Source organism: Phyllobates terribilis, unplaced genomic scaffold (genome assembly GCF_046119375.1).
Source record: "Phyllobates terribilis strain yellow unplaced genomic scaffold, ASM4611937v1 Scaffold_3__8_contigs__length_932513732, whole genome shotgun sequence".
In the NCBI taxonomy this organism is placed as follows: domain Eukaryota; kingdom Metazoa; phylum Chordata; class Amphibia; order Anura; family Dendrobatidae; genus Phyllobates; species Phyllobates terribilis.
The window spans coordinates 733,813,099-733,832,009 of NW_027362763.1; the positions used below are offsets into that span (position 1 = coordinate 733,813,099).

Sequence of the window (18,911 nt, forward strand, 5' to 3'; positions counted from 1 at the left end):
CGAGAACGTGAATTAAGAGGACACTTTCAGCTTCCGTATAAGTTAGTGTCAATAAATGAGTCAATTTTATATGCCTGTCCTCTCCTTTGAGGTGTGATAAAGTGTTTGATGAGGACAATAAGAAACTAGATGACAAGCTCGACACTAGTGGATACAATTACCCCCTTATGTGCTTCTGGTACCACTGCATCAGCACTCATCATTTTCTGTCTTTCCAGCTCAAATTTACTCATGGAGAAGTCTCTGAGCTACTTTTCAGCACAGCAGGCAGTAAGCCTTCCCTAATTACCACCATAGAGACCCAGATGCTTTTGTCAGCTTCTCAAGCAAAGGAGAAATAGATTATATGAAGACAAACTAACCTAGGGATCTCAAATAGTCCATAAAATAGAGAAGAGTTTGCTCTGATGTTTTTGCCATTATCAGAACTGCACTAACGACTGTAAATGCAAAAATAATGTTGTATTCCGGAAAAATTTAATCAATATATTGACAAAAATTTACATGCGTTTCAAAATTTAGGTTGGGTTCACACATGAGCAGGCAGCAACAATAAAACTATCCTTGACTCATATTTCAGTTGATAAATAATTTAGGCAAGCATCGTGTCAAGTTTGGGCATTACATTTGTTTAAAACAGACGAAACGCGTACAATTTTTCTCACTACCTTGATGATTTTTGTTGAGTATTGTTGCATTTACAGTCATTAGTGCAGTTCTGGTAATGGCAAAGACATCAGAGCTATCTCTTCCCTGCTATATATAACTATATCCTTGATTTGGCAACTATGCAGTTATATATAGGACTTATTTACTTCCTAAAAAATGGATACTGGTTAATGAAATATGTGTGACCGATGAAAGAGTTATGCAACTGTATATATTAGGAGATCAGAAGAGCGAATTAACTCAATGTGAATCAAATTCATGTCGAATTTGTAAACTCGCTGTACCTGGAGAATTTGAACAATTTGCGATTCGATTTGCACAAATCACCAAAGAAGACAACTGCCTTTTATAGCACAATCCATAAGACTGTATAAGCTAAAGAAGGCTCACAAGACCTTGAGTGCGACCGGGCAGGCTTCCCAATAATGACTTGCAGTTATCACATCACATAGCATAGCACAGCCTATCATAACCTATATAAAAGCTAAGGCAGGGAATGCAGAGGCCATTTAGAGGTGAATCTGTTTAGGCTGTTACAGCTCAAATCTTAGCGATAGTAATAGGGAGAAAAAGATAAAAAACAGTAAAAACTGTTGCTATAGACATGTATTTGAAGGTCACTTAGACATTACTAAGGCTATATTTCTGTATTTGTGGTAAAAAGGAGTTGGATGTAGTGATGAGCAAGAATGCTCGTTACTCGAGATTTATGAGCATGCTCGGGTGTTTTCCGAGTATCTTCAGCGTGCTTGCGTGTTATGTTTCAGTCACTCTGTGTGCATGATTTGCAACTGTTTGACAGCTTTAATACATGATGTGAGGAATGTCTGTTTCTTAGGCATTCCTCACATGTATTAAAGCTGTCAAACAGTCACAAATCATGCGCACGGAGTGACTGAAACATAACACCCAAGCACGCAGAAGATACTCGGAGAGCACCTGAGCATGCTCGCCGAAACATACTCGCTCATCACTAGTTGGATGCAGTCCTAGACATCAGAATGTTTATACACGTCTTTTTATGGCAATTGGTGTACTTGTGATTCATGATTGATTTACTGATCTCAAATTAATTTTTGCGGAAAAATTTTACTAAGCTGGCAAACTTGATTTTTAAAAGGATTTATCATGTGTAATCAGGAGATATGTAAAAAGGATCCAGTCGGTACCCAAATAAACTTCGTGGTGCACATGTCAATGAATGGTGTCCCATGAACATATAAATCTTAGATTTATATAATCAGGAGATATATAAGGATCCACGACTTCTAACATAGCATGACAACTGCCGGGAACATGCTTGGCTAAATGTATTTACACCCCAACAATGGATCAGGTCTTTTTTTAAGTTAAAAATTGATTGCAAATTGCTTGAATTAAAAATTACATTTTCTCAAACAACCATCTGTTTTTTGTGGATTTTAAAGCACCACTCCAGTGGGTTTTTGATTGCAGTGCCGGATTGGTGCCACTAAGTTCCCTGCACTTCGTATCCTACTTAACAACCGGCGTCTTCATCTTTTATCATTACTTCAAGACTCAACAACTAGGCCAAGTTTCAGTTTTTTAATAACAGCATTTTCAAAAATTGAGTGCAAAAATAAAAACCTGCTAGAAAAATACATTTCAGAAACAAAATCCTGAAAGAAATTCAAGGAGAAATGAGATTGCATTGCATCAGCCATTCAGGTTATATTTTGTAAAATTTATATTTAATAAAACAATAATTCCCTTAGGGGCTAGAACTTTTTCATATGCACTAAAACAGTGGTGAAATCAGAATACTTTTATATTGAAGAGAATGATCTTTCCGATTTAGTATAAGAGACCCAAATTGATTTTTTTAAAATAATTGTGATAAATTTGGGCCACAGTATTGAACACTGCTGTCAGTGAAACTCCTCTGAGAATACAACCATTAGAGGAGCCATGAATTTGAGTGACAGTCGGCACTAGGCTAAACAGCTATCTAAACAAGAACGGAAAACCATTTACAAATGTTCGTTTTTTTTCTTTTTTTTTCTATTAAAACCTCAGTGTGTACTTTACTGCTGTTTTGTTCCTGAGTTCCTTCGTGTTTACTCTTCATGTTACAAACCGTTTCTTTTTATAATGTATCTCTCACAGGGCTATTCTGGCTACATAGCACAGAGATGAGTCCCAATTAAATCACAAATCGTGTTTTTATTCTACTTGGGCGTTTTAAATTAAGCATTAGAGAGGATTTTTTTTTTTTTTTTTAATTATTAATTTTACTTTGAATATTTTTAATTTCATTGACACATCTCTTAAAGTGGTATATTGATCTTAAACTGAATCTGTCTCCAGGTTTTTGCTACCTCATCTGAGAGCAGCATAATGTAGAAAAAGAGACCCTGATTCCAACGATGTATCACTTAGCTTACTGGGTGCAGCAGCTGTGACACAAAGTTCTTAGATATGTCAGGAAGCAGAGCTCAGCAAGCTGACCCCACCCACACCACTGCTCTCTATGTACATTGTCTATTGACAATGAGCTGCTTATCACAGACTCGCTCTAGCAGGCAAGTGAGCACCAATCCTAGCAGTGATAATGTCATAGTGATAAAACCTTCAATGTGAGTAAACAACAGTCTAATAAGTGACACATCCCTGAATACAGTGTTTTAACCTCTACATTTTGATGTCCTCAGATTACATAGCAAAAACCTCCCGATAGATTTGCTTTAAAGCCCTCATACATATTAGACCTTCCGTTGATATTTATGAGTTCAACTGAAGAGTCTAAAGTGTCTGGGGACCCTGACTCTTCCCTGACAGTTGATGTTATGGCAGATGAAGATTCGGCAAGCCCAATTTTGGATTACCAATCCTTTTGTTCTCTATGAGATTAGCTGCCAAAGGAGCCTAGCATTGACTCCCGGAAAGAGAACACAAGAGCGCTCGCTTTGTCATGAGAGGGAGGGATGGGCAAGATAGCTACTGAAAAAAATGAACTGCTATCAGGCAGCTGGAAAGGTGTGGTGGTCTTACCGGAAAGGTTCTGGCACCTTAGACACTGGTGGGCATTTGGACGGATCTCCGGTGGACAGGGGAGCAGGGTTCTCTTGTGTCTCTGTGCATAAGTGTGCCCCTCGTGCTTCGGGGTACACTCTAGCTCCCCGGTGGGTTAGCCTTTCGCCAATCTCTGGTTGCGAGGAGTGGGGTGTCGCCTCCGGTAGGCGGGGCCAGCATGGATGCTCGCCTTCCCTGAGTACTCCATTCCAGGGGACCTGCCTCAGGGCATGGTGTGGTTGGGAGGCGAGATGCCGTCACTCCCAGTACTGATGCTATTCAGGGGTCCCATGATGCTGAGCTCCCCAGTGTCACCTGTTGCCAGGAGGCATGGGACACAATGGACATATTAAGGATATGTCATAAATGTCTGGTAAATGAATTATCATTATAGGGACTAGCACTTATCTCAAAAAAACTACTTGCTGGATGGCTGTCACATGGGCTCTCTCCATTCATTTCTACTGGACTAATGGAAATAGCTGAGCATGCTTACAAAGCTAACATGCGTAAGGTAAATAAGGAGTACATTCACAGGCAGATCTCTATTCATTCACTGCCTTGATGTACTGACCAACAGGCGAAACATGGGACTACTATTCCAAACATAGATGAAGGCACCAGTGATGGAAACCTTATTTAGTAGACATTTATAGCATATCCTTTGTATATGCCATAAACGTCAAAACTTGGAATATCTTTTTAACAGCATGAAGTGATGATGGTGATAAACTTTCAAATGAAAAGGGTTTTATTACTGGAACCACCACTGACCACCACTGACCACAAGAATGGGAGTTTCACTTTGGCGGGAAGAAGTTGTATAAAGTGATGTTTTATATTGTGTGCGGTTGCTTTATATATCGTTGCAGTAAGTACAGTAGAAAAACAACCTTGAGTGTCCCAAGTAATTATCCTAAATTATAAATCTTAAAAGGTTTAATCTTTCTTTAATGACATCTGGGAATCTTCCAAATATTTTATTTAATTTGGAAAATCTCAATGATAATGTTAGTGGGATTTTCCGCAGCCATGGTATAATAAATACAATTTTAATGCAAAGGCCATGGCAGTCATTTTTTGACATATATGAGCTAATATAACTACTATAGGACTCAGTGAAGTGTATAAAATAAATTGAACACCGAGCAGTGACCTGTCTGACATAATAATGGTGATCTAGTGTCCATCCAGGCAACCAATCACTGATTAGACATGGACGAAAAAAATGCATTTTAGAGTTTAAATAGTAATGTTTGGTCACTTTTTTTTTTGTCTATGTCTTGTGACATTTTGAAACAGATGTGAAGTGACAGATGCGGAGTATGGTAGACCAGAAGGCGATCTGTACTTCATATTTTACATCTTGACTACACATGTGGAGCTTACTACTCTAACAAACCAAGGAGCAGAAAAAATACCCATTAAGAAATAACTTTTAATTTAACATTTAAAAATGTGTACCAAATAGTACAGTTAGGACAAACTACATATATTGAGATGAGATACTAGATAATAAGGGGATGGTGGGGATAGTCATATAACAATCAAAAATTGGCCCTGAATAACCCTGGTAGAGGAGCTCTCCCTACCTAACAACGGAGTGATATCACCCTAAGGGTTAAGATGGTGCCCCCGCTCCACGATGGCTGTCCCTCACCTAACCCTAAATATCCCTACTCAAACACATACACTCAAATGACCAGTAATGTCTTGTGACATTTTGAAACAGATGTGAAGGGACAGATGCGGAGTATGGTAGACCAGAAGGCGATCTGTACTTCATATTTTACATCTTGACTACACATGTGGAGCTTACTACTCTAACATTAAAAAATGTCCCCAAAATATTGTAAATCCAACAGATAAGCATCCGTCATGTGTCATTACAACAGATGGTACAATATGGTTTGCTTCATCCCTGTATTAATCTATTCAGCTCTCATTACCAAATGTGATGTAATGCAATAATGATGATAATAATTACTATTTGCATTATTATTTTGATTTTTTTTGCAGTTACCCAAAGCCTGATAGAGACAAGACATGATCATATTTGGAATATTTGGTAGAAGAAGTTACCTTACGAGCCTTCAGAATGTTTTTTTGTTTCAAATAAATAAGGAAATATAGAATAAAAAGTAACAATAAATGTGGGAAATTATATGCCGCATTGCAAAAATTATAAAAAGAAATAGCTACATGAAAGGCATAGAAGGCAGATTTCCTATTACTTTTTATTCTTTTGTAATATAGCCTTTTATTTCCCATCATTAACATAGCAATAAATGTTTTTAGCAAAAAATTATTCAGGGGACCTACCTTATATTTTATTCCACTTGCTATAAAGAAAAAGCGATTTGGCTGCATAAAATATACGAATGTATATAACCAATTAAATGTTGTGAAAGAATGCAGGCAAAAGACGTGAGCAATTAATATTATTGCAGCTCGTGCAATGGGTTTTTCGGAATAGTTTCATCTTTATGGCCACTATACTCCTGTATTTTTCCTTTTGAAATGCAGATATTTAATGAGATCAGAAATATTTACTGTACTTTGTTGTAGATGAATTGACTATTAAGAAGCATTCAATTGCTTAAAAGGAAAAAAAAAATTGGGCTTACTCCATAGAAATGTATGCAGTCGCGATAAATGGCAAAAAAAGTGAAATGCAAAATGGGGAATTGAAAAAATGTATCAGCTGTGAATATTTACATAAGAAGGAAAAGTTAAAGGAAGAACATATACATTGAAGTTATACATATTTATAAACAGCTGGAAGAGTACAGACTTCATAAGTGAGAAGTATGGATAGATGCAGAAATTCAGAAATGGATGGTAAGCGAAGACTCTTTGGCTACTTTGGCATGAAGCAGAGTAAATTATCTGGGAAATATTGAGAATCTGTTCATTTTTAATTTTTAAAGATGTTATCCCATCAGAACAATCATTATCTATAACCCATATTAATCCATAGAAACAAAATTGTAGCACGGTTTCCGCACTGAAAAATCCCATCTATGTGCCAAGCTGTGCACCTCGCTATGGTTGTTTCAGATTGTCCATATTTTACATGGATGGTCATGTATGCAATACTACATGTAAAATTACAGAAAAATTGAACAGCCATCATCAATATCCCAAAGCAAAATCAAATGGTTTTTAGGGGTCTGAGAGCTGGACCTTCTCAGGTAGCTCTAGAACATCTAAAGCATCTCCAAAATAGTAAGTCTTGTAGTCTTTGTGGTTAATACCCACCAAAAGACAAGCATTTGAAACAGCATGGGTGCCCAAGGCTCATAGAAGTGTCGAATGAAGGGTAGTCCATGCTGGTCCTCCAATACTAAGGAAGAGCTACTGTTTCAAAATTGTTAAAAAAGTTAATGCTGGCTATGATAAAAATGTTTCAAATCATATAGTGCATCACATCTTTCCATGTAGGGTGTTGCATAGTCACGTATCATACAGAGTGCCCATCTAGATCCTTGTTGAAACATGGATAATGTTAAAAATTTATGGCAGTGAGACCCAATAATTGGCCCTCATGTGACTTGTATATTGCTTCCAGAGAGGTACAGATTTATAGGACAATGGCATCTTCCCCAGTTCTTTTGTATGCTGAGTGCCCGCTATACCAGAATGGAGAGAATCACGTTAGGTGGGCTGCAATGCAGGAAATGAGGAGCCTTGGAGCTTCAGATAAGGTTTTTATTACGACCAACATGTTTTGGTGCCGAATAGTAGCCTTTTAAAATTAGACGTTGTTTTTAAATGGTACTGCCTAATTGTATGCACTTTTGCCCCTCTCTAGAGTTCTTTGAGTGCTCTGTCTAAGCAGAAAAAAACAAAGGCTCCAATCCATCATAGTTTTTAGGCCAGAAAAGTGGTGTAAAACAATTTGGAAAGTCGCAAACGTTTTACGCAACTTTGCGGAAAAAATTTAAACTTTTGTCATTTTTATACCAGTTTCGAGAAGCTCCACAAAAATGGATGGAGTTGGGGAGAAGACGGGGCGGGACCAGTGTGGCTATGCCCACCCGTCAAATTCTTGAAATGTGGGGGCATTTCTGATGTCAGAAAGTTACTTCAGTCCCTGAATGGAGTAACATTTCTGATGAGGTGCACACCACTGATAAGATTCATTAAATTCATGCACCTCTTAACTAATTTGACACATCTTATTCCTGCATGGTCCTCATTAAGACTGATGTATGAAACGCCAGGGTTAATGAATCAGGGCCATGATGTATACAGTACTATGCATTCTCCTCTGTGGTCTGTTTTTTGGTATGCAATTTGTCCAAAACAGAACCTTTAAAGATCTGTTTTGATTTTTTTTTCTGCAAAGTCAAAATTACTTTAAAGCTTAATAAAATATTTCCTGAAAATACCTGGTTGCATAATAATATGTATACAGAACTGATATGTAAGTTTGTGCCTACTGCTTGACTGGACCAGGACTTAATGTGACTTTCACCTGTAGATTTAATTAAGGGTCACAGTATGATGTGTTTACCCCATTGATCTATAGGACTAAATGATTCAAGTAGGTAAATACGTTGCAAGGTTAAAAAATTAATTTAACCCTGAAGGCAAAATTTTAAAAATCAAAATGTCATCCTAAAAAAAAAAATAAGATGGCTGTAACTTAATTCAATTGACTGAGTGTAGTATTGTAAAATAAGAAACATACTTTATATAGGTCACCTGGTACAGAGAAACCTCCTGACTTCAAAGTGAAATTGGTTGTAAGTGACTGTATTGTGCTTTTTTAGACGCTCGCTTTTATTATGTTTAGGTTGGAGGGCAAAAACCAAGGCTGTCGTGAGAATATTTTGATGAATCTTCTTCAAAGTCACTGCTTCAGTATAAACAGAAATACATCCTTCACCCACATTTTGCCCTCCAGAATTACCAACCATGCTTATTTTCTGTAGTTTAAAGGGAAGCCAATTTAATTCTGCTTGGCCAAAAATGTGTTTCTATTGTTCCAAAACATTCATTCCCCCCAGGGTTTATTTCAATAGCTATTTAAGTGGCTCACTGAAAGCTTGGTTTGATTGAGGAAAACAAAACACCATGGTAGGTTTCCATTTTTTTGGTAGTAAAGCAGTCATTCTATACAAAGTCATTTATAGAAACAGTATGTAACAAATGATGGTTAAGCAACTGCAGAATGAAGTCGAGGATCTGCCCTTTTATCTGAACTCGTGGAACTGGGTCACTAATTAATTCAAAGCACAGAGTAAAAGATGCTATCCAAGCATATACTGAACACATCGCGTGTTTCCAGGAACAAATGTTTAGCAGAGCTAATAACCGTAAATATGCCCTTCTATAAAAATACAAAGACCATAAAGATGGATCCTCTCTCTCTTAGTCTAGTCTTCTGTCTATAAATGTGGAAGAACAAAAGACATAGGCATCAATGATGAGCGCAAGTGCTCGTTACTCGAGTTTGCCTAGGGTGCTCGGGTATGTACCCAGTATCGCGGGTGCTCAAGTGACATGTTCGAGTCCCCGCGGCCACACGTTTTGCAGTTGTTAGACAACCTCTAAACATGCGGGGATTGCCTGACAAACATGGGCAATCCCAGCGTGTTTTCTGGCAGTCTAACAGCCGTGCATCATGTGGCCGCGGGGACACGAACATGTCACTCGAGCACCCGCGATACTCAGTGCATGACGAGAACCCTAGGCAAACTCAAGCACTTGCACTCATCACTAATAGGCATGTGATTTTACAGTACAAAATCCAATAATATAACAATATATCAGATATATCATCATGTTAAAACAAAAATTAGTAAATAGACAATTAAAGGTACAAAAGATTAGTAGTCCAAAAACTTACCAACATTGCTTCTCATTTGATTCCAAGAATTAACCCAAATTAGAAACTGATAAGATATCATGCTACACAAATTTATATTTATTCACAAAAAATCCATGTTATATAAAAATATACAAAAGCAAAAGATGTACAGTAGATGATTCTAGACTAAAAGTGGGCAACAGTATCAAATACAATAGACCGTATAGTTTGCAAAACAAAATGTATCATCTGTTTTGTTTAATGATGGTTCATTGGTAATTACAAAATTAAAAACTTTTCTCTGTTACATCCATATTACATACAGTATATGTTATTGCCCATTTAAAGGGGTTGTCCGGTCAAAAGTGATAAGTCTGCAGTCACTCTGTGTGACTGCAGACTTATGAATCCCCCCCAGCGCACGCACTATACGCTGCGGGGAATCGCTGGTTTCAGACCCGGTAAAGGAGGGTGTGTATGTGTTATACATACCCCCGGTCAGTGGACGTGGCCTCGCTCTCCATACAGTTGTATTTCACCCACTGGCCGCCTGCGTCACTAGACAGGGCGTGACCTTGCTCAATACAAGTGTATGGAGCGAGGCGGAGCCGACTGCCGAATGGTAGGTATAATTCATACACACCTTCTGGTCCTGGGTCTGAAACCCGTGAATCTCTGCAGCACACAGCCTTCCATGGACCTCTTCTGATTAGTAGACAACTTCATGCCTCCATAACACAGCAATAATGACATTGTGCCAGGATTAGAAGAGGCCCTGAGGATGCCAGCAGAAAGGAAGAGGTTTGCATGGTTCAGCTCTTCTGGCCACGAAATACCAATGTGGTCATAACCAGTGTCCTGCAAATCTTTTTGCTCAACTGTCCATGTTCAACTCTAAAAAATATTTATATCCAGCCATCTGGATCAAACCAAATGAAATGGCCAGTATGGGAAACATTTAAAAGGACACAGAAGTTTTTGTGGTAGTATTCAGTCTGCACCCATATTTTTTAAAGATTGTCATAAATGATGGCCTAAACAAATACAATAGAGTAAACTACCTCACCAGAGTGCAGCATGATGTAAGGGCAGAGACCCTGTTTTCAGCTATATGACACTTACTGGGCTGCTTACTACAGTTTTGATAAAATCACTCTCTTATTTGGTGAAGATCTACCCGTTCTCTGAATGCTGAGCTCTGTATAACCCCGCACACACCACTGATTGGCAGATCTCTGTGTACACTGTACATAGGCAGAAAGCTGCCAATCAGAGGAAGGGGAGGGGTTATACAGAGCTCATGACTAGTGTTGAGCGAATTTGTTCGGCATTTCAAATTCGTGTTCATGTTCTGGGTTCCGGCTTGTTCGCGCCAAAAAATCGGCTCCGCCCATGAACATCCCTGATTTGCCACGCTGTCACGCAGATAACATCTGCATGACAGCGTGGCAAATCAGGGATGTTCGTGGGCGGAGACGATTTTTTTGGCGCCAACAAGCCGGAACCACGAACACAAATTTGAAATGCCGAACAAATTCGCTCAACACTACTCATGACTATGGAGGACTACCTGGCAGCGGTTTACAAGTCATCTACTGATAATCACCTGCTGATAAAACAATGATTTTATCAAAACTACAGCAAGCAGCCAAGTAAGAAGCACATCGCTAGAATCAGGGTCTGTGTTCCTACAATATGCTGCTCTCAGAGTAGGTGGCAAGAACCTAGTGACAGATTCCCTTTAAGCAGTTGCTCATTATTAGTGTGTACAGTAATATTTTGTGTAATATAACTCAAAATTTAAGAAAAATATTGTCCTCTTTATCTATCTACTCAGTATGGGTTTTTAGTTGTTTACTATTTTTTTCTTTTTATTGTCTTCAAAAACGTTAATGTAAGAAAAATAATAAAAATGCGGGGCTACTAACCTGACCAACCGGCTCCCTTGTAGGTGTTTTTACTCTTCTAGTACTGGTGGCCAATGTGGTCGTGGTCTCCATAATAGAAGTGGACATTTCTGACTGCATGGCTGTGGCAGTTGACTCTGTAGTCATTGATGAAGGCACATCACCAACAAGCCTGACATTTCCCTCAATCACGATATTGGCATCACTTTCAGCCGCCATATTCAGAACCTTTAAGCCATTATAGTAGAGACCACTAAGTTGGCCTTGAAATGGATGTCCCCGTTCCTTTCCACCGATTTTTATTGTTGCCTGGCTATTGAAGATTGTGAGCTGCCGTCCTGCAAAAAGAATATTACATACATACAAAAATGTTGACATTGAGTTCTTTATTTTGAAAAAAGATGAGCAACATTTTTTTTTTAATGGATGATAAAGGCAATAAATTACAAGATAGGAAATTAGCTCATAATTCATTGCTTTGTATGAGGTGACTGTGAAATGTACGCCTAATAATGAATATATATTTGCTTGGATGAAGTTTGATGCTAAAGGCCAATCAAAAGTTTGTATTTTTAAATTTTAAAAATATTGTACCCTACGATATTAATTTAAATATTTTTTAAAAATGTAATAATATTTAACATGAATATGTATTATAAAAAATAGACTTCTTTTTAATGATCTATTGCAAAGAGGAAAAAATAAATAAACATTTTAAAAAAAAATATATTTTTCCCACGAAATGCAATTAGCATTCCATTTTGAACTATAATATTGAATTTTGTTTGCTTTGCCACAAGTTAAGAAAAGAAACGCATCATTATGCATCCCAGGCAATGTATGAAATAGCTCTGATTGGCATTTAGCTAAGACTAACAATTAAAATAGAGTCTTTTTTGATGCAAAAGCGACTTCAGTAATGATACACATACCGATGGTGAAATTATGGCACAATTTTATTACACAAAGAGATCCTTAAAAACATTGGCAGCATTATGAAATCACAAATACAATTTTAAGCAGATTGTTCTCTGCGTATGATTAGCATGCACACAATTTTAAGTTCTGTTTTAATTATGGTTCGCTCAAAAAAAAATTTCCTTGAAAGGATGCAAATGTTAAAGGGACTTCACTTTGATTGGCAATTCATCTTGCCCACTAGTTAGAATTCCTGTAGTTTAAACCAAGATATTTTGTTCACGGCAGTAAGAAAGGTAAGAAATCTGCACATATTTTAGTTAATAATTTAGAAGAGGGAACAGGAAAAAAAAATTCTATGAATAATTTAGAATGTTTGGTTAAAGTTATCTATGAGTGTCTTCATAGATCGAGTTAGAAGATTATATTTACAGTCCCTTTAACCTTAAGTTAACAGGGTACGATTATTAAACATCTGAGCTCTAAACAGGTCAGAAAATTATTATACATCGTATGCAAGAAACCACTATCTAAGATTTTACTGTTTTAAATGTTTTTAATTTAGTTTTACTGAAAATTTATTTTAAGGTTTATTAGCGTTACAATGAAACACTACTTGGTTATGTTCAAATTATTTTTATTTGAAGTTTTAATCAATGTTTTTTTACCTTTGTCGAGTAGCCAATCATCAACTACTCGACCAAGTCGATATGGAATTCGCTGTCTAGCAATCGCCAGGCGTTCGTTATCATTGTTTCCTTTAAAGTTTAAAGAGACATTTCATTGGTTAAAATCTGTAAGGTCAAAGGTTAAAAAGTTAATACTTAAAGCTTGAGCTATAACAGTTGCCACATGACTTTTTGAAATTTGGATTTTTTAAAAAATTGTACCTAGAACATATCATGGTTCAGTCATTCATTTATTTTATTTTAGCAAACAAAATTATTCCTATGTTAATTGAAAATTAGAAATCTGCACTTGATCTAGGTTATTAAAACTATGTTATAGACAATCCCCCCCCAAAAAAAACATATTTAAGCAGCAATAGTATGGCTTTACATGAAAGAAATCTGTTTTTTGGTCTTTGTTATTAGCTAGTTAAACATATTCATATGTAACATATTTAATTTAGCAGGATACATCCAACCTCTTAATTCAGATTAATCATTTAAAAAAAAAACCTCTATGAATCAGAATAACCATTGTGGATGTTATTATCAATGCATCCATGTTAAGAAAAACAAAAATGGCAAAAATAAAAACTACATTTCTTCTCTCAAGAAAAAAAATTCTGATCCATAAGATTCAAAAAATCACATGGTACAAATTGCATTGCAATCGAAATAGTAATAAAAGAGTGTAATATTAAAATCGTAATTGAGTCTGCATGGAAAAAGGATTGACAAAAGTTATTTCAGCCACATTTAAGTATTGATCGAACTCAAGACAAGTTTCATCCTAATTAAGTTTTCATTACAGGTATATGAGTTATTCTTCAGATTGTCATCTGAAATACTAAAACGCTTCAACTGAGAATTTAGAAGTCATTTCCATAAACATTAGCAAAGATAAATGTAAGGAGCAAAACACGAAAAAGTTCCAATAAATCTTACAAAAAATATTCAAATTTGCATTTCTTCATTTGTTCAAGGGCATTTGGGTGACACAACAGCCTAATTCATTTCTTCAATGACATTTTTCATAGGTCGTCTTTACTCTTGGTAGAATATATCCCTACAGTACATCGGCTTTGTAATGTAAATCTTAAAATAATGAGGTTAAAAGTTATTTTTCACTCCATTATGGGGGTTCTTCTACAGGGTATTCGGAAGTACGATACATCAAGACCTTAAAGTCAAAACTGGATCCAGCAACCTAATAAAAAGTCATTAGTATTGTATATTGCATATGATAATTGGGTGGTCTTGTTACAATTTTTCCATCAGGGTCCAGAAATTCAATGTATGCCCTTACTCTAGTCAAAAATAAAACTGACCATCGAAGTAATTTTTAGAAAATGAATCTATTCTGTTGTTTTTTTCAGTTTTTCTAATAATTGGTGTGACTGAGAAATCTTAATGTCAGATATATAATTGGTGGAAATTAGAAACTATCCCCTTGTATCTTCTAAATACTGAAATGATGCAGCTAAGTCAAGGCAATACTCAGGACAGACCCACTTAAGACTTGAAAGACAAAGGAGGTAACGTTAGCGGTGAAGGGCATTACTTTTCTTGCATACTTTATAGTTTATTCTCTTTTAATTAAATCCTTGCATGGAAGAGAACTTTGAAACACTTGTGAAAGAAGTATGCCCAACCTGCTCTTCATACTGGAAGGTTACAGAATTGGCCTTTGTGCTGCCAATCATGATGTGAGATGCAGTTCTTACAATGCAGCTTGGGGAAAAAAAAGAAAAAACTCACAACCGTCATTCAATTAAGTAACAAGATTTATAAGACATTAACAGAAAAACAAAAGCGTGTCTTATTTAAAAACCCATATTTTAACTATGCAAGCGGTAGAGAAAACTGCAAAACAGTGCTTTTAACAAAGGTCAAATACTCATTCAGGGTTATTAATCCTCGAAAATTGTATAAAGTGCATGATTGTTTTAGAGCTTAGGGAATAGAGCTTTGAAAGTTGAAAAGTCTTTAGAAGTCTGCATAATATGGGAGAATCATTTATAAATCGGAAACTCATTCTTTAAGTGAATGTCCACCATTGAAGGTTAGAAGCAGGTAACGAACATGATGTCATTAATAATGGTACATTCATTGTGGAAGTAATTATGAAGCCACAGATTTTGCATGCAATGTATAGTATGTAATTTTAGGCAGAAACAAAAGCAATCTGGGGGAGGCCAAGTGATGGGCATCAAAATCTTGGCAGCGGTAAAGGGAACCTCTCATGTTTCCTAATTCTATTTAACTGCAAATATAGGGTTAATCTGCAGGTTAATAGTGTTACAATAGCATCCTGGTTGTTGCACTGAAAGCATGGCTTTCAGGAAGCCGCCGGCTTTCAGTCATAGAGGTGTGTCCGGAATGATTACAGTCACTATTCAGTACACAGTGAGCGACAGCTATAAGACGTCCTGACATTTTGATTGACAGCTCACTCTATAGTGCATCTATGAAGAGTGAGCTGTCAATCAATGCGTCGGGGCAAATTTCACAATGTTGTAAACGATAATGGTGACCGTTCTGAGCATGCCCCTATGACTATGAGTCACCAAGAGGAATAAAGTTAATTTTCTCCTGGTAGCTTAATTTTAAGCAAGATGGCCAGACAGCAACTTATATCTGCAGGTTAATAGCTACAGGGACATTACAGGTTCTCTTTAACAAATTTTGACAAGGTGAAAATTACAAAGTTGCTTATAGCTGCATTGAAGCATGTTTTTAAATTCCTGAAAGCCACTTTGAACCATAACATTTTGGCTTTTTGTATATACCATAGGAGAGATCTCTAGAACTTATACTGCTTGTATAAAAAGTATCAGTATGCAATAAGCTCATGTGCTCCCTCTTCTGGTGGCTGCAGGAAGTTAGAACATTATGATTAGGAAAAAAAGAGCTCTGAATGCAGCAATAATATATATAGAATAGGGTTTTAAAAAAATTGACATTTACTTTAAGGTGTCACTGCTTTTATTGTTGTATTTGACTATCTTACATTTAATCTTTCCTAAAAAATAATTTTCACCAAAAATGTACAATTTAGTATATTGATAATTCCAGAGTTACAGCAATGAACGCAGTTTATTAATTATGGTTTATTAATTATTATATCAGTTGGCACTAATATTTGAGATATTCAGAAACTGTTTGTAAAACTGTCAATTTGTTAGAAACAGCATAATAAAAATGACTATTATTCAATTCTTAGTATTTTTTGTGATTTGCTTATGTGGCTTTTGACTATAATAGAAGTTATGACAAACGTAAAAAATATTTCAAAGGCGAAGACAGATGCCAGTGTCTTATCACAGAGTCCATCATGGTTTCTGTCATTTTGATGGCAAGAATAGCTTTGAATGTAGTTCTGACAAAATGGATGGCAGAAGCTCCAATTGCATGGGTGAACAGAGACTTATACAGTTCAACCCCATTAATGCAGACATCAGCTGCTACAAATTGACCTTCTTTATTGCAGGGTTTCAAATCCTCCTCACTGTTCAAAAAAAGGTTTTGAGGCCGCAGAGTTTTGTACACCTACCCTAAATTATAAGGAAAATTATGAGTCCCCATGCAGTAACCAGTATGAATAGCAATCAGTCTGTGACCTATTCTATGGTCATGAAATTCCTAGGGAATTATTCTTAGAATTTACATAATTTTTCTTATATATTTGGAAACCATTATCCCATATATATTACTTGCCCTATTTGCAAAGTTATTAAAATAAAGACATATGCATAAATAAGTAATATTTATCAATAAATACTATAGATAAAAATGTAAAGAAATATAAGCAAATTAATAAATATGCATAAATAAATAAATAATCCAAATAAACATAACCAATCATTCAATCAATTGGGGATGCAATTGTTCCTAAGACATCACAATAGTTTTACCATATGTCCAATATAATAAACATTTCTAGTGTTTGAAGAATCCAATTACACAATCTTTACATTCAGTTCTGCCGAGGCAGATGGTCTTTATTTTCTTATATTTTATGTGATTCTTAAACATAATTTTTCTATCTAACAAAGAATAAAAACATGGAGCTCCCAACTGTCGTCTTATTTTGTCTTTCTATATCAATTAGGTAAAGTTATTTTTCGGATAGCCCCTTTTATCTGGAATGCTTAATCCACGGAACATCTGAAAAGCTTTTCTATGTTTCATAAAACTTAAGAAGGAAAAGGAATTAAAGAGTCTCAGAGTAGAATAGAAGCTTCAAGTATTGTTTGAATGCATCTGTCTTCCCGGATTAACACGGATTTACTTGCGAAATTAATCCTAATAAACTATATCTTTCAATGGGATCTTGTTTTGTATTATATTATCCATCAAATAAATGTACTCCAGTAAAATGTGAAGAGGCAATACAAGGTACAAATGAAACTATCTGTACGCTATCATCTTCCATATAAAATATCTGCCGTGATATTCAACGCTACAAAAGTTTTAAGTGTTAGGTATTTGCCAATATACATGCTTGTCACTACTGATATAAAAGTGAACAAATGATGAGCATAAAGCTTAATTGAAGACATCTATTTGTTGTCAAGAAGAAATCATCTCAGCGGTGGGAATGTGATGAGGTGAAAATAAAACACAGGTCAAAGTTTTGTCGGGAATTGCGTTTGTGACATTGTCTACTATGGCAGAATTGTAAACAGCTCATTGTCGTATTTCAGTGCTTCAAGATTCAAGAAAAGGCTGAAGAAAAACCTTTGAGGAATTTATATTCAAGGTGTAGAGGAGTCCAGAAGAAATTACTGAATGTATTCTAATAACTTAAGAATGCAAGAAAAAAAAAATAATAATAATAATAGAAGAAAACAATTTGTTGTTAAAAAAAATATTTGGTATGTGTGGACAGAGTGTTGTTTCATCTTAGAATTGATGCGCTACAATTATACTCATCTCACTACATACTAACCCGAACACCAACGAACTTAAAAATGAATGAGCGAATCCTTTCTAACTAATCAAATTTGAATTTCTAAAAATGTTTGAATTCAGGCGAGTCCCAATTTTTGGGTATGTCTCTTCACAGGAATCCAACTAAATGGTGGCATTTTGTAGGATTCTCAGGCCTGCAAAGGGGTTGAAACAATAAAATCTTATAGTCTCCTCACTTTGGCCTTTCCCATACAAGTCCCACCTCCACTCTCTGCCCAATCCTGTAATCAGCTCCTCTTCCTTCTTTTCTCTTTGGTTCTTCTGATGCATGTGATGACTAAACTTGGAGCCTAGTCAGCGCCGGCACCTGCCAAAATCCTGAGGGGAAGGTGGGAAGGAAGAAGAACGAAATGAAAATCCAAGCAGGGTGATAACAAGACAGGTATGGGGAAGGCTGAAGAGAGGTGAGTTAAAGAGTTTATTTTAACTCCTTCCCAGCAGACAAATTGGCAATGAATTTATTCTATGAGAATCAAATTTCCACTCAAATTTAGAGAACCTGCCTCAAACAAATTATCAAAGATAATAGATTGATAGATAAACAATAAAAGATTCTTATGAATAAAATTAGAGACCTTACATTGAGGTGTTACCTGGCATGTGAATAAAGAATAAAGCTGTAAAATATCCAAATATGGTTCCTTTTTTTTTAAAATAAAACACCATCATTTTCATTTCCTCATTAACAATCTGTGGGGCAAAGGAGTTAGAAAGGATTTTTTCCCCATAAAATCTAAAGTGTTTGCCAATTATATGGAACCTGTCCAACATCTTCCCATGTCTTAGCCTCTCGCAGCCTATTGACTGTAATATTGGTGGAATGTGATTTAGAAATTAACTAAAATTTGATGAATTTAAAGAAATTTAAACAGTAAAGCATCATATTTTCACTGTGACGTCCTCTCACTATCCAGATTCACCACA

At 36.1% G+C, this 18,911-nt stretch overlaps 1 protein-coding gene across 18 annotated transcripts in view; it reads right to left on the reverse strand.

Moving 5' to 3' along the window:
- The window catches only part of NRXN1 (neurexin 1), a 1,901,072-nt gene that overhangs the window by 125,327 nt on the left and 1,756,834 nt on the right, over positions 1 to 18,911 (reverse strand). For 14 of the 18 annotated variants that reach the window (XM_073672110.1, XM_073672112.1, XM_073672111.1 and 11 more), the window contains 2 exons: positions 13,014 to 13,103; positions 11,449 to 11,765 (listed from right to left, as the gene is read on the reverse strand). In XM_073672110.1, the coding sequence (XP_073528211.1) occupies positions 11,449 to 11,765; positions 13,014 to 13,103 (407 nt within the window). The remainder of the gene's footprint in view (positions 1 to 11,448; positions 11,766 to 13,013; positions 13,104 to 18,911) is intronic. The other 4 variants (XM_073672115.1, XM_073672114.1, XM_073672118.1 and 1 more) reach the window with 1 other exon arrangement.